This window comes from Tenrec ecaudatus, chromosome 3 (genome assembly GCF_050624435.1).
Source record: "Tenrec ecaudatus isolate mTenEca1 chromosome 3, mTenEca1.hap1, whole genome shotgun sequence".
Taxonomy (NCBI): domain Eukaryota; kingdom Metazoa; phylum Chordata; class Mammalia; order Afrosoricida; family Tenrecidae; genus Tenrec; species Tenrec ecaudatus.
Window position 1 is genome coordinate 141,152,279 of NC_134532.1, and position 16,957 is coordinate 141,169,235.

Genomic DNA, 16,957 nt, shown 5'->3' on the forward strand with positions numbered 1-16,957 from the left:
TATTATTCTTTGACTCCCCCAGAAAGTCAACAAGCAAAATGCCTTGAGCATCCCCAAAAGCTGTTGCCATGACCTTTGCTCTCTACTGATCTGCTTTTGCTTTAACTGGACCACTTCCCTTTTTGGTAGCTATTGTTTATTCCCGGTTGTACTAGTAAAACCTTGTTTCGTCTCCTGTTACCATGCTTCAGGAGCTTGATCCCACTTAAAAAATCTCCATTGAAAGCTCTGCTCTTGACTACAGTGATCTGGGTGCAACCGTTTTTATATCCAGGGATCGGAAGTTCGTTCAACTTTAACTTTTCAGTCAGAATTATGTTGGCTGAACCAACTGAGATGTCTATGGTGTTAGTTATTGTTTCTGCTGTTAATCATCAATCCTTTTCAATTAGGACTCAGGATGTGAATAGTCTTCCAATGAAGGCTTCGTTTTCACCATAGTCTAGTCCTTTTTAAAACAAGTTATCAATTTGTAAACTGCGGGTTTCTTCAGGGAAAGTCCACAAACTTTTTTGTAAATCATCAGTTAAGTCACTTTTCTCTCACCAAAGCGTCTCCATATGGTTGATATTTGCTCCTGCTTCAGTTTTAGCAGAACTCAAGTTACTCTGATAGCTCTTTTCAAGTCAATGTCTTGTCCTTCTTAGATTCTTTTCAGGATTGTTATAACAAACTAGTGGAAGTTTATTTGGGCATAAAATATTTTTATCCATGCACAGTATTTTTATTTTTTTAAAAATCATTTTATTAGGGGTTCATACAACTCTTATCACAACAGTATTTTCATAATACACATTTTCCATGAACTTTTTGAAGTCTCCTCATACATTGTTTCATAACAAATAGTTTCATTCTAGAAAGCTAATAGGATCATTACCTTCTTATGATTAAACAATGAGTATCCTTACGAGATGACAGCTTGCTTTTCAGCTTAGCAAAATCATGTGGCAATCAAGAGGCTAGATTTGCTTTCAATTACCCATCTTTTATATGAAAATTTATGAACCCTAGTTCTTCTTACCAGAAATGTACCAGCCCAGCCTCCCAACCTTTTACAATAATTTCCCTTGCCAATACTGACACCCAGCTCTTGACCTGAACAACTTCATTGAAAAATAGACAAGTAGAACCCCACTCTCTTACAGTGATTGTCTCATTTCCTTGTCTCCATTCTCTTCATCTGTGTTATGTAGTGCTGCCAGACATTTCCTTCTCTGTCACCCTCTTCCCCTATCTCCTGAATGAAATCCCGATGATGTAAGCATCCAGCACCCTTGGTATGTAAGTGAGTGGTTCATGTTGTTTGTACTACAAAGATGGTAGGTTTTTGATGGCTGTTTCTTATCCTGAGTATTCTTCCGTTTAAGAAGTGATGCAAGGCACAATTCCGTGGGTGCAGTTCTGCAGAGGCCCTCATTAATCTGTTGCAAGAACGCTGCTATCTGGTTGTCCAGTTTGATAAGAGGTGGGACCCACAATAGAGGATTAGCAAACAAGACTGAGTGGCTGCTGTGTGCCAGCGGACGTCTTAGACAAGTCATCTTGGTTCACTGACATCTCAGGAAAATATCTGGGAGTTTACCCCCATAAGCTCCAACATGTTCGGGCCTGGAGCATCTTCTATTGCAATGTTTGGTAGGAGCTTTTCCCACTTGGTTGGCCATGCTGCAGGTGCGGACATGCTGTGAAGTACTCCACAGCTGTCATTTCTTACCACAGTGGATCCGATCAAAGTTCCTCACAAAACAAATTTTGTCCTCTGCTAAAGTCCTAGAAGAATCCTAGGTATTGGGTTCATTTGATAAGCCGCTTAGGGTTACTTCAGGTTAAAGATGCCTCAAGTCATTCTCCTCTGGATTTTAAATATATATTTACCTCACATAAAATATCTTCTCTGATTGCTTTTATTATTGACAGCATAGATAGGAAAATAAAATCTATTGGCAAGATTGGCTATGAAAACATGGTGAAAATATTATTGTTTTTTAAATCGCCAGTGCCTTCACGCATTTGTTACTTGACGTTGTTTACACAATGGCTGCATTGAATCGGGTTGTGTTTTCCCCCCATACAATTTTTAACAGTTGCTTTCAGCTATGGGTGGAAGTTTCCTCTTCTTTGAGAGAAGCCACCTTTTTTTTTACCTATATAGGTCAAAAGATACATTTTTAAACTTGTTTTAAATAATTATTTCTCAAATAAAATTTTACCTCTGATAAATAGGATCATCATTCTGTACACAACCCAACTGGGTTCCCGTTCATTCATTAGCACTATAAAAGTCTTGACCGTGAATTTCAAACACTGGTGTCTTTTAATGGGTCTCCAAATACAGGTATGCGTCACTTGATGTCTGTTAGGGCAGTGTTCTCGGCATATATATCTGTGGTTCCACAACATTATTAGAGTTCAGCAATTCTGATGGGAAAACAGAATGTGGCCAAAACACTTTGTGAAGTACAGAGAGAGATCCATCTGTCTCCCACTGGCTTGCATCTGCCCTGGTCCTCTTGTGGTTGGGGGAGGGTATCCTGGTGCCACCACGCACTCTGGAATGGGATCTAAAGCGATCATGCAGACAAGAGACCCTGCAGTGGCCAGGGAGGTGGATGACCAGCAAAGGATGCTGTGTACTTGGTACTGGGCTGTGCACACTCTATGTGATGTGAACGTGATGCCTGGGGAGAGGCAGTAGATCCTCCCCTCGTGGAAGCAACCAGTGGCTTACAGAGGAGGAGAAGGCAAATTGGAAGCATTTAAAGCTCATTGAAGTCATCGAAGGGAGTGGGGAAGGCATTTAGGGAAGGAGACGGTGGCAGCAGGCCCAGAGACAGCCAGGGACGCTTCTCATTCTTGGACCACGCAGGACTGGCAGAGTGGAGCCAGTCTTTACACAGATCCTTCCTGCAGTTGCATGGTCCCAGCCTGCCCCGTGGCTCTCCTAGTTACCTCTCTCGTGTATATAATTGTTGTTCACACAACATCTAGGCCACATGAAGCCCCATTTCATAGACTGTAAATTGCAGATGCTAGATGACACATAGCTGCACTGCAAAATCTCCTCCACAAAAAAAAAAACCACAACTCACTGCTATTGAGTCCATTCTAACTCCTAGACACCCTATCGGACAGGGCAGAACTGCTCCTGTGGGCTTCTGAGACGGGAACTTTACTGCAGTAGGAAGTCTCCATCTTTCGCCCGTGGAGCAAGCTGGTGGTTTCAAACTGTTCGCAGCCCAACACATAAGCACTGTGCCCCCAGGCTCCTTGCAGAAGCTCCTAACTCCTTCCTACTCCAGGAAAGCCAAACCAAATAAAGGAACTCCCTTTAATAGAGATCTGGTCCCATTACATAGACAGGCCAGTTTGGTAGGGGTACAGACCAGTCGGGTATTAGTTGTCTTTGCCAGTAAGATCTTGTCCTGCCTAGAATTGGCCATCTTCAATCAGGGATGACACAGCCAAATTCCAGGACTCATTTTCTTAGGCTTGGAAACAAAGTGTGGCATGTATCTCTTAAAATCTTGGACAGTTTTCTTTGTCGCATAACACTCCTGCGTTTTTCTTTTAATTCCCCACAAAGCCTTGATAGGAAACAAGCTAAGAAATTGATCGCCACGCCTTGAATAGTTTGTCTGGGTGAATGTTTGGGGATCCTGGGTTGTTATTTCCCTTCCTTTCCTGAATTTGAACCAGGTAAAAAAATAGAGACAAGGAACCTGTGGGCATGATGGGATCTAAGCTTTCAAAAGTCTCTGATACCATTGTTGAATACCCCATTGGCTGTGTCCTCCTTCATTTATCCCCTTGGTTTGTATATTTTCTTTTCAAAATGGGACTCCACGTACCATTTTTGTTCATCCTGTAGCTCACGAATGATGAAGAAATCCACAATGTTGGGACTTCCTTGACCTTTGGATTTGGCACGCTGACCTGTTGGATCCAGGCGGCATTGACACTCAAAGTCAACATCAAGAATGAAGGACGGAAAGCGGGCATTCCCAGAGTGATCCTGTCAGCATCCATCACTCTCTGTGTAGTCCTCTGTATCCTTTGAATGTGAATCCTCTGTATTCTTTGCCAGTGAGTTGAGAACAGATAGCTTACCTGTGTTGGAAGACGAGAAAAGCACTTGCCCCAGTGGGATATATGGTGAAATCACCACAGAATCTAAGACAAAACAGAAAAGTAAATGGGTCTGAAAACAACTCTCAGACCTACTTTTGATGCCAAGGAGGAAAGGGAGAACTGAAAAAAAAAACAAAAACGAAAAAGATATCTACATTTTCAATGTCTTTTTAGTTTTTATCTGTGTCATGGGTTCTGTTTATCACAAAAGATGTGAAAGTCCCCTTTTTGAAAATCAGAACAGATAACTGAAAGTGACATGTGACCTTTAGCCCATCTTAAAAAAAAATTCAGTTGTGACCTTAAAAAATAATCTGATATTTATTGACTTTCAAGAGACAAATATATTTATGTCTTCTAGGAGAATAACTAAATGTTTCTAGAAGATAAATTAGTTAAAAATAAGCTACTACTGCATTTTGCAGCCCTGGTAGCACTGCTGTGTAACCACTGGACTGCTAACTGCGAGGCCAGCGGTTCAAAACTGGCCGCAGCGCTGTGGAAGAGAAGATGAGGCTCCCTGCTCCCTTGAAGGCTTCCAGCTTCAGAAACCCTACCTGGAGTTGTCATGAGTCAGAATCAAGTAGATGGCAGTTCTGTGGACCATTGCCTTTCTAAAGAGCAAGGGAGACAATCTAGGAGGGAGTACAGGGGCGCCACCTAGTGGTAGCATGGTCCAATGGAAGCCTGCCCTTTCGTCTCTAACCAATTAGATCATTCACTCATTCTGCAGCACTGAGTAATCAGAAGGGGTCACATCAACGGCTCTCAGGAAACCAGAGGGGTGAGGGGAATAATGTTCCCCAAATGATAGACTGTATAGTTATTATAATTATACAGCTTCTATCATCATAATAGCCAACAAGTATTGAGTACTATTAGTACTTAACAGTACTTCAATCATAATCTCTCAGCTCACCCCCATCCAGTGAATTCTGGCTCAGCGACCCTATCTGACAGGCTTGAACTGCACCTGGGGGTTCCGAGACTGTACCCCTGTACAGGATAGAAAGCCTGGTATTTCTCCCATTCAATCATGTCATAATATTAGCCAACCTTTATGAGCGCTTCTAGGAACCCTGGTGACCCAACAATGAAATAGTCAGCCAGGAAGCAAAAGGTCAGCGGTTTGAACCCACCCAGGGCTCCATAGGAAAGGCCTGGTGGTCTCTGTGTGCAAAGACGACAGTCATGAACCCCGGCGAGCAGCTCTCCTCCGGCACCCAGCACCAACAGGCACTGTGCTGTGTACTTTAAATAGACCATCGCTTCCTTGAATTGCCAGCAAGTGTTTCAGGTTGAGTTTTCTAGAGGAGCAAAACTGATAAGCTGCTCACATCAGATGAGGAGGAGATGGCAAGGAATCATTTCTACCACAGAACTGCCCCTGTGGGTTTCCGAGGCTATAACTCTTTATGGGAGTAGAAAGCCTCATCTTTCTCCCACAGAGCAGCTGGTGATTTTGAACTGCTTACCTTCGGTTAGTAGCCCAATGTGTAACCACTACGTCTCCAGGCTCATTGAAATGGAGGGGTCACTCACTATCTGCCAAGCCACTGAGAATCATGGCCTCGCCCAGTTGACACTTAACTTTACCCACCATGACAAGATTACAGAGGTGGTACATGGTGGATCACGTTTCAGATTCAGGCTCAGTTCTTGCACTCTTACCCACTACATTGCCCTGCCTTTCCAGGTTTCCAGAAAGTTGGCCTTGAAATACGAAGTCAACGTGTAGCATTCAGACACGTTCTCCAGTAAGCGGCATATTTGACTTTCCCTCTTCTTCCCTCACAAACTTCCATTCAGTCATTCCACAGGCTGTCTGAAGTCCTTTCGACCAGTCAGTAGCTGGAGAACATTTGAGAACTTGCTTACTAGCGACCCATATGGGGTTTGAAGAGTTATCCTCTTCCCATTGAGTTAATAAGGTAATATTTCTTTTTTTTCAGGTTTTTCAATGAATATTATTTTTTAATCATTTTATTAGCGGCTCATATAACTCTTATCACAATCCATACATACATCAATTGTGTAAAGCACATCAGTACATTCATTGCCTCATCATTCTCAAAACGTTTGCTCTCCACTTAAGCCCCTGGCATCAGTTCCTCATTTTTCCCCTCCCTCCCTGCTCCCCACTCCCTCATGAACCCTTGATAATTATGAATTGTTATTTTGTCATCTCTTGCCCTGTCTGATGTCTCCCTTCCCCCCCACTCTCCCGTTGTCCTAGGTAATATTCTTTAGCAGTATGTGGGGCACAGTCAGAGTCATGTGGACAGGCTGTCCGTGATCTCGCATTTTGAGCTTGCACCATTTGGCTCTGATGGGTGTTGTTTCTGATGGCCCTAAAACATGTCTTGGTTCTCAAGGGAATGACTCAGGCCTCGTCTGGAGAGCAAAGTTTAGCCAAAGAAGTTACACATATCCAGACCATCAGAAAATTCCCCAAGATTTTAAGTCTGGTTCTGGAGACAAAATGAATGCTGACTTTCTAAATAACTATATTCAGTTCTTAACCTTTCTATGAACCTTTCTCCTGCCCCATTCCTCCCTCCCTACATCCTGGTGAGGCTTTACATATTCTGACATGAGCAGCTCATGCTTCCTGGGTTTTTTCATGGCATGTTTTCATTTGGCCACGAGTTTAAATTTGATGCCAGAAATGCTACCTATACATGAATGCTTGGAGTTTAATTGCGCTATCATTGCAGGTGCTTCATTTCTGCTGAGTGTTGCCCGAGAGACAGTAGTGGAAATTAGAAGGGGAAGCAGAGCCGTTTGGACACCGTCAGTAGCCGTGCAGAGGCAAACACACCTTACATTGAGATCATTGGTGGTTGACTTGGCTCAAAATTATTCCTAGAGGGGATGATGATGACTGGGGCCCTGGTGGCATCGTGGTTACCTGTTGGGCTGCTAACCTCAAGGGCCTCAGTTCGAAACCGCCAGCCACTCCAAGGGAGAATGATTCTGAGGCATTTCTACTGTCCTGTAAGGTTGTTATGAGTGGGCAGCGGCTCGGTGGCAGTGAGATGATGATGATGATGATGATGATGGACTATGACCCATAGCCATCTTCAGTGATTTCACCAAAGTTTTACTGATTACTTTGGAGTTGGAATCCTCTGCTTATCTGTTAGGCATGTGTAGTATATAGGGGATATGGGCCCAGATGCTGGTGGGTCAGGGTGTTACAAACCCACTTTCACCGGTTACAACCTGTGTGATCCCAGGCCAAGTGTGCTTAGCCCCTTGGCCCCTGTTTCCCTACCAGGAAGTGGGGTGAGCCAATGACAGCAACAGGGTTGTAATGAAGCTTACGTGAGGCCATCCATAAAAGCACGTGGGGCCACGTCTGCCACACAGTGAACGCTCAGTCATGCTAACGGTTGTTAGTCACGTGAATGTGCACATCACTCTACCAGGTTTGCTAGTGCGATGGGGCGAGCCAGACTGTCCCTGTCACACGCTTCTTTGCAGAACAGAAAAGAACCCTGTTTCAACGCGGCTGACGCAGGTGCTTTCCTTGACTTGTCCTCAGACTTCATCCTCATGGCCCAAGGCATCCACATGTACGCGGCCAGGATCCAGTGGGGCCTGGTCATGTGCTTCCTGTCGTACTTTGGCACCTTTGCCGTGGAGTTCCGGCATTATCGCTATGAGATTGTTTGCTCCGAGTACCAGGAGAATTTCCTAAGCTTCTCAGAAAGCCTGTCCGAAGCTTCAGAATATCAAACCGACCAGGTGTAACCCATCAGCTTGTCCTTGCTGGTGAAGTGGGTGTGACCATGGGGGCAGGGCCAGCCAGGCACACTCACGGGACTTGATACATGACCTCATGACTCATTCTTCACACACACACACCATGCATCAGTTTATGGCCACATTTGCCAAATGAGCTTTTCAGGGCGAGTTATTTCTCAAACGAACAAGCACAAGCCCTTGTGTGTTGAAATACATGCTGTTACACTGAAAATATATGCACGATTGAGCAAGAAGCTTGTGCATGATCATGTCTCTCTCCCTTGCTCGTCTCCACATTTCAGACGCCGTGTTCTCCCTGCCGTAGAGCAGGGTAGGCCAAATGTCACATGGGATAATAGCAACTCCCAAAGTTGCCTTCAGGCCCCAAGAGCTTGGGACCAGCTCCTTGGGAAGTTCAGAAGCTGGCACTGATACTCTTGAATGGAAAATCAAGTAGCACCGACTTGGCTGGAAACCAGAGAGAGAGGTGACCTTGTGGAAACTGTGGAATGGGATCGAAGAAGAACTTTCCCAGAACATCTCACTTTCACCTTGACCTTGTTCAGTGGGGGCTCAGGGGTGCCGTGTGAGTCTACAAAAGGCACCCGCTACCAACTGTCAGAGCGAATGAAGCCCACTACCGTGATTTGGATTCAATCCATTGTGACTGAAAAAGATGCCCCACTGTGAATGTGGGCAGGGCTATGGTCGGCCAAGATGGGGCAGCAAACAAGGGTTAGTAGTTGCTTCTATCATAATGCAATGTACAGATCGTTGTTGGTCGTTTTTATTATTTCATGGTTTTCCTTTTTGTTGTTTAAGGCACTACGGTGGATCTCTCTAGGCTTCATGAGCAAAGAATGTATAGACCAAATGCAAGAGCCAAGCTAGCTTTGGGCTCAATCTTGAGATCAAAGAAAAAAACACCTTCAGGCTTTATTTACTGATTTCATGTTTGAAGCTTAGAAAATATACAGAAAGGAGCACAAGGAAGTCTATTTGGAAGAAATAAAATGAGCTCCTGCTAGACAGTTATAAAAGATGGGGCTTGCAGAGCATCTTGCCACAGGTACCAGATCGGCGGGGGGGGGGGGTGTCTCTTACAAATGTATCTATTGTTCAGCTATATTGTGGTGGTTTTTTTATGTTTCCGTTTTGGTAGAAGGGCTTTTTAAACTTGGAATTTCTAAAAGGCTAATAAAAGATTGCACACACATACACACACCCCTCCCCATAAAAGTTTAAATCCAGGAAGCAGGGCCCTTGCTGCCCAGCACCCAGATCTGTAGTTCAGCACCCAGCATTCAAATGGTAGCCAAGGCGTTTGAGGCTGTGCTGCCTAAAGAGAATTCCAGATTCAAAGTGATGTCAGCGCGTGCCAACCTGACAGCCCGTCCCTCGGTGCATTTTGCTTGAAGGTCATCCTCAGATGCACTTGGTAGTGTGGTGGGGTGTAGGTTGCTTTTCAGTTAAACTCAAGAGGCCTGTGACTTTTCATCTCTGTGTTTCTCCCCACCTGCCCGCACAGTGCCTGCTTCATCTTAGGTGCTCAAAAACATGCCCGTTGGCTTGAGTTATATGTGACTTACAGGGAGGAGCTGAGCCCTGGCGGTGCTTTCAAGTAGGCAAGGTTGGTGGTTCAAAGCCACCAACCACTCCAAGGGAGAAAGATGAGGCTCTCTGCTCCGTGAAAGATGTACAGCCTGGAAAACTCTCTGCAGGGTCGCTGTGAGTCAGAATTGACTCCATGGCTGTGGTTTGGTTCGGGAATTTAAGAGGAACTAAGAGTACCAGAAACACTCCAAGATGAGCGAGAAAGTTAAGAAAACTAAGGACTGCACCAGACACAGGAACGGAAGATCCCAAAGACCAGGGTCAGATGGGGGTGAGACTGTGTGTAAGGCAAGTGGGGAAAGGTGGGGAGAATGAGCACACAGTATTCTCCTCTTACAAAGGCATCTAACTGTAAATAGTCCAAGGTGACATTTTTTTATGTTTGAATACTGCTTCTATTTCTTTTCATTTTTATAAAGATTTTGTGCAAGAAAAAGGTTTATGAAGTCCCCCTTTACTGTACACAATCCAAATGCACCTGCTTTGTGTGATGCACTGTACTTTCTTAGGAGCCTATCTAAACAGCACATTTTAGCAGAATCAGGAAAACTGACATTATTCATTGGGATCTTACCACTAAATAAAATTCTTTTATGCAGAATTGTGGTTTCCTTGTTTCCTTTTTTTTTCTCCTTGTTTCTTATACTAACATTTCCTCTCCACCATGAAAGAATGTGTTAAACTTGGGGAAACGTCATATTGACAATGAATCTGAGTGTCGCACGTTGCTTGTTGCTGCTGATAGATTCCATCAAGCAGATTCCAACTCATGGCGACCCCTGTACAACACAACAAAACAGTGTCTGGTCTTGCCCCGGCCTCCCACTCGTTAGGTCTGAGCCCGTTATTGCGGGCCCTGTGCCTCAGCTCAGCTAGCATAGAATGACCAAGGTTACAGAACCTCCCGCTGGAAAGACTACAACATTCATAGAAGAGGCCACGGCCAGGGAATCTGCCTGGGTGACAAGCATCACTGCGGGGTCTAATGAAAAGAAGAAAGCGTGGAATACATCAAACTCCCTTGTTGACAGTTCAGCTAGCTCTCTTTAAGGAGAGAGGCCACAGTCCCACTTCGAAGGAACGTATCTGAAAAAGTAATGCTAATATTTTTTGGGGTAATGTTAAGATTTTAAAGGTGTGATTGTTGATTTTGTTTGGTTTTCACACACACACACACACACACACAAAACTGGCTGTAAGGTATTGGATTTCTTTTTCCGTCCCAGAGTGTGAGAAAGAAAAACTTTCATCTTGAAACGTGCTACTAGTCATAAATGGAAATTTCAGTACCACTGATGATTTTATTTGAGTCTTTGGGCTTCTTGTCAGTGGAGTTAGACTGAATTCGCTGTGGTCACAGATGCAGCATGTTGGCTCTGCACGCACTATGCCTCTCCAGGGCCAGCAAGGGGTCTGTGCTCTTGGAAGGGACTCGGGCCTGGGGGCTAGGCTTGTCTCAACACTTGCTTCCATAGCTGCTGGGGGCCAAGAAAGTGCTCTCCAAGCTCCTGCCAACCAATGACAAGCATCAGTGAGCTGACAAGGGGGCTTCAAACAGGTCATGAAAGAACTCCATTGTCTCTTAATTCCATTTGCTCACAACCTTTTTGAAGCCCCTTTATAGAGTTCAAGGAGCCCTGGTGTCAGTCATAGTCAATACACATTGGGCTGGTAGCCACGGCAGAGTTTAAAATCACCAGCTACACTCTGGGAGAAAGCCGCTTTCTGCTATGAAGAGTTAGTCTCAGAAATTCGCAGGGGAAGTTCCATCCTGTCCTGGAGGCTCGCCGTGAGTCGGCATCGACTGTGCCAAAGCAAAACACAGGACCATACCTAAGAAAGCCAAAAAGGGAAATCCTACTACGTACTTAGAATGAGAGAATCATTATGAATAGCCTAGTGACAACCACAGGATTTGTAGAAGGTTTCAAAGACAACTTTGGTTACTGACAACGAGCCTTGGTGGTGCTATCAATTACGTGTTGGGCTGCTAACCACAAGGGTGGCAGTTCAAATCCACCAGCCACTCTGCATGCAAAAGACGAGGCTATTTGCTCCCATCAAGATTTAGTCTCAGAAACTGAACGGAGCATTTCTACACTGCCCTATAGGGTTGCTGTGAGTTAGAATTTCCCAACCTCAAGTTCTTGGCCTGTACATTCACCTACTTTCTTGGCATCTTCACTTCTGGGTCTAATAGAAACAAAGCCCTTTCTCACTGAAGTAGATTCCAACTCAGCAACCCTTAAGGAGAGTAGAATTTCCCTAAGGGTTTCCGAGCCGCTAATCTTTACTAAAATAAATGACCATGCTTTTTTTTTTTTTTTCTGCTCTCAGAGCAGCTAGGGAGTTTGAACTACCAACCTTTGGGTTAGCAGCCAACCGCTTAACCACACCACCACCAGGCTCCTTTGGATCTCCTACACACAGGGTGGAGGCAAGTCTGACTTCCTTCGGCTTTGCAAAGTGAATGTAGAATCAACTCAAAATCAGCCCAAGCCTCTACTCAAACACTCCCTCAATGCATGAATACCTTCTTTTATTAAATTGGAACTCTATGATGCTCACTCTCCCGACACAACGGCTGGAGCCAAAGTGGGTGAACAAGTAAATGTGGTGAAGAAAGCTGATGGTGCCCGGCTATCAAAAGAGATAGTGACTGGGGCGGCCATCTAGCTCAGAAGCAACAAAGTCCACATGGAAGAACACACCAGCCTGTGTGATCGAGTGGTCCCAAAGGGATCAGTTACCAGGCATCAAAGAACAAAAAATCATATCATTGACTGCACACCTCCATGATAGGATCGCTGAAGACAAATGGGTGCATAAGCAAATGTGGTGAAGAAAGCTGATGGTGCCCGGCTATCAAAAGAGATAGTGTCTGGGGTCTTAAAGGCTTGAAGGTGAACAAGCGGCCATCTAGCTCAGAAGCAAAAAAGCCCACATGGAAGAAGCACACCGGCCAGTGCGATCACGAGGTGCCAAGGAACCAGGTATAAGGCATCATGCAAAAAAAACACAACAATATAAGTGTGTGTATATATGTGTATATGTATATGTATATATATACCATATTAAATGAAGGGGGAAGTGCAGAGTGGAGACCCAAGGCCCAAGTGTCGGCCAATGGAGATCCCCTCATAGAGGGGTTTAGGAGAGGAGATGGGTTAATTAGGGTGCGAGGTAGTACCGATGAAGAACACAGCTTTCCCCCAGATCCTGGATGCTTCCTCCCCCCAACTACCATGATCCGAATTCTACCTTGCAGGACTGGATAGGGCAGAGGCTGTACACTGGTACATATGAGGGCTGGAGGTACAGGGAATCCAGGGTGGATGATACCTTCAGGACCAAGGGTGTGAGGGGCGATGCTGGGAGAGTGGAGGGTGAGTGGGTCGGAAGGGGGGAACTGATTACAAGGATCCACATGTGACCTCTTCCCTGGGAGAGGGACAGCAGAGAAGGGGGGAAGGGAGACTCCGGATAGGGCAAGATATGACAAAATAACGAGGTATAAATTACCAAGGGCACATGAGGGAGGGGGGAAAGGGGAGGGATGGAGGGGGGGGGGGAAGAGGACCTGATGCAAGGGGCTTAAATGGAGAGCAAATGCTTTGAGAATGATTGGGGCAGGGAATGTATGGATGTGCTTTATACAATTGATGTATGTATATGTATGGATGGTGATAAGAGTTGTATGGGTCCCTAATAAAATGTAAAAAAAGAAAAGAGGAGAAAAAAATGATTAGGGCAGGGACTGTACAGGTGTGCTTTATACAATTGATGTATGTATATGTATGAACTGTGATAAGAATTGTATGAGCCCCTGATAAATTGTTAAAATTAAAAAAAAAAAATCAGCCCAAGGCCAATTTCTATTAGGCAAGAGTCAGACATGCCTCCATCCTCCAACTTTCGTTACCATTCTGACCCCAGTTGTCCCTCCCACGGCACTCTCTGGTCAGATGGATTCAATAATTCATTGCAATGGGTCCTCATAATTCGCAGTCCATATTCAAAATTACGGAGTTTATTAGGAAAGTTCACAGGTTACCATTTTGGATCCAAAACTTTCAAGACACAGTTCTTACAGTTAGGACAGCCCCCTCGGCTTTGCCCACAGGCATGCCTCTTTCTGGTCCTTGACCTCTGCCCTGCTCAGGCAACACAGTTCTTTCAGTGCCCTATAAATGCCCAAAGGTCATGGTGCCACTTCCCCATAAGCCTCCGTTCAAAGGTACTCAGCCTCTAGCTCTGTGGGTCAGCAAACCTAGCTCCCCAATTATCCCACTCCATAAATGAGACTCCAGCCAAACACACTCAGTTTTCCTTGCTTTGTGGGCTGGGAAGCCCACCGCTCTGTCTCAAGCTTTGGTTCTTGGTTCTGCTGCCATTCCTCTGGTATTACAACTTTCTGTAACTTGATAGTGAAATCCGCGCCACCCCCTTACTTCTGAGATGGCTCCTTTTATTCCCAGAAGGGTGGCAAAACTTGCCAGTCCCCACATTCCAAGCTTTGCCATCACAATTAACAATTGCTCACAACTGAATCCAATTAGGACCTTCCTCCATGTTCTTTCCCAAACCCATCAAGAAAGAGGAGGCTCAAAAAAGAGGATTATCAAATAAATTACCCCACCACAGATGTCTAATAGGCATCTCCATTTTACCATACAGTAGAACCCCGCATCAGTACTCGACATAATTGGATTTCAACTCGAAATGTCGAGAAAATTTTGCATTGAGCTCGAACAAAACATCGGAATCCAACCAGACGCATGTGATTTTTATTAACAAAAGCAGTTCGTAGTTTGGTCACTTGGTGTTAGCTGGCATTGTTAGTACGCGTTGTTTAAACCTTTGGTGGCTGTGTTCCAAGTGTTTTGCTATAATTTTGTTAGTTTTGTGGCTTTTTGTACTGTTTTTTGGATAAAAACACAGGATCTAAAGAGTTTTTTTTTAAGACTCACCATGATAAAGAACTGGTCAACTGTGTTATCGATATTGTTAATTTAGTAAACCCTTTTAGAAAACAGTTAAGGAAATGCCAACAACAAGCCACATTAGACAGATTTTTTATTTTAGAGAAAGTCAACCAGGTCCTAGTGAAAAGAGGTAAAGAAGGGGCAAAAGCTCCTGAAAGCAGCTTCCAGTAGATTTGATGGAAGGGGATTCCCCTTCCCAACGATGACTCTCTCTCCATCCCTCCTCTCCACATCCATGGCCACAGATCCAGAGCCTCTGCAGTCTCAAGGTATGGGCCATTCTGTAGTTGTTCAAACTTTTACAATGCTGTGTTTCTTATTTAAATTATAGTATTTAACTCTGAAGTTATTTACTTTGATATTTCTGAGCAATGTTTTGTATAAAAAGGGAAGGTTAGAGTAAAAACTTGGTGGTCGAGAACAGACTAATCCGTTGTCCGTTATTTCTTATGAGAAAAATTGATTCAGAACTTGACTGCATTGAACTTCAATGCTCCTTCTAGAATGGATTAGTGTTGAGGTCGCGGGTTCTACTGTACTCAAAAACAAACCCCTTATCTCCCCCCTTTAAACCTATTCCTCCTCCAGTCATCCCCATCTAGGTTGCTGATTGCCCCAGTAACGCCCAACTCATGGTGACTCTGTGTGTATCTAAGTAATATTGTGCTCCATTGAGGTTTTAATAGCTGGGATTTTTTTTTCAGGCCTTCCTTCCATGGTGCTTCAGAGTGGTCTCAAACTGCCAACGCTACGGTTAGCAGCAGTGTGGTTAGCAGCAGTTACAGAATCTGTTGTCAATTTAAGAGGATTAAAAGTGAAGGGGTGGAGTTTAGCCTGTCAATTAGGTCGTGGCTTAATGACCTCATCTGGAGGCACTAAAGAGATAAATAGCTCGCTGGAGGCAGGACACAGGCTGACTCTCTGGGAGACATTGCACCTGAAGAGACAGATGGAGACAGGCTGTCAGTATTGTGAAACGTGAATTTCAAAAGCATTGTTTAAAAACGTGTGAGGTTTGTTGAAGAGGTCGAGGGGAAGGAAGAGTCCATTGCATCTTGAGGCTTCAAGCCTGATGACTGGGAAGAAGGAAACACCTGAGGAGGGGTGGGGCTTGGGGGGGGGGGCGTTTAGCTTAGTTTCATAATTGATTGCAAGCCATTTACACCACCCAGGTAGCACATAACTACTCAGAATGCTCACAGATGCTGTAGGTTAGAACTATGGACAGGTCACAGTAGGAATTGTTGGTCTCTGCTCCATGATATTGAGAACCTCAGCTGCAAGAGTTGGATTATAAGAAGATTGAGGCGGGCTGTTACCTGGGGGCTTCAGTTCCTCTCAGGTGCGTCTTTCCTTGTCAGGGTAACTTAACTCCTGACAACAGTCATGGGTCTAAAGGAGAAATTGGATGGTGATAATATATAAAGATCATAGTAAAGTCATAGAGGGTAGGAGAGAGAGTAAAATAAAGGAGTCAGACACATTTTATGGTAGCATGCTCACTTCAGCCTCTCTTGGTGGTGCACGTGGAGGTGGGAGGTGAGAAGATGAGAGGAGAGGAGAGGAGGTGGGTCTTTATTGTTACGGGGCTTTTATGGGTAACCATTAGTCATGCATATTCAGGAGTTACATACGTCACAAGGTGGGTGATCACAGTAAAGTCCCTGAGCTCACTGGTGAGGAAACCTAATACCTGCATTGGGGAAAGACAATGAGGGGGGATGGGTGCCTCTGTGGAAGGAGATAATCAACCACATGCTCACTTTAAGGCAGCATAGCTGTTGGGAGAAAATCTGTGGGAATGACATTTAAAGCAGGGTAATGTGCTTAGACTTTATCTCTAATTTAGCTTTCCAGATTCCCTCTGTTATAAGTTAGGGAAGATAATCCTGGTCATATTTCCCTCAGAGTTAGTTTCCCACATTTCCCCCTTCATTTGGGCTAGTTTAGGCTCCCTCGAAGCATGACAGCTGGCTTCGCTGGAGCAGGTGTCCCCCTAAAACAAGTGAGCCAGGTAAAAGCTGTATCCCTTTTGTAACCTAGCCTGTAAATCATAATGCATCACTTCTGCTGTCCTCTTTTGGTTACAGCATTCCTCCCCGGATTCAGTGGGAGTTGTGTTAGGCCAGGTGGACTAGAGAAACAAATCCAGAGACACTCATATGTGTAAGAGAGAGCTCTAGATCAAAGAGCAGTTAAATATTGAGAAAACATCCCAGTCCAGATCAAGTCCATAAGTCCAATATTATCCCATCTATCCAATACTAGTCCATAAATTCCTCTTTAGATTCATGCAGCACATGCAATTATGATGCAGGAAGATCACAGGCCAGTGGGTGGAAAAGTCCTGTGGATCCAGTGGGGGAGGGGGCACATAACCTTGTAAAAAATAGCAGGTGGGGTGACATCAGCAAAAATAGTGGAGTAAGGAACTCCACAATCTGTCTCTTCATTACAACAAGGGATACACTTGGAAAAAA

At 44.6% G+C, this 16,957-nt stretch overlaps 1 protein-coding gene across 1 annotated transcript in view; it reads left to right on the forward strand.

The window, feature by feature from the left end:
* TMEM150C (transmembrane protein 150C) overlaps window positions 1–10,073 on the forward strand; it is a 95,380-nt gene extending 85,307 nt beyond the window's left edge. Inside the window, exons 7-8 of the mRNA XM_075544134.1 lie at window positions 3,869–4,046; window positions 7,676–10,073. Coding sequence (XP_075400249.1) covers window positions 3,869–4,046; window positions 7,676–7,884 — 387 coding nt within the window. The 3' untranslated portion in view covers window positions 7,885–10,073. The remainder of the gene's footprint in view (window positions 1–3,868; window positions 4,047–7,675) is intronic.
* The last annotated feature ends 6,884 nt before the right edge of the window (window positions 10,074–16,957 follow it).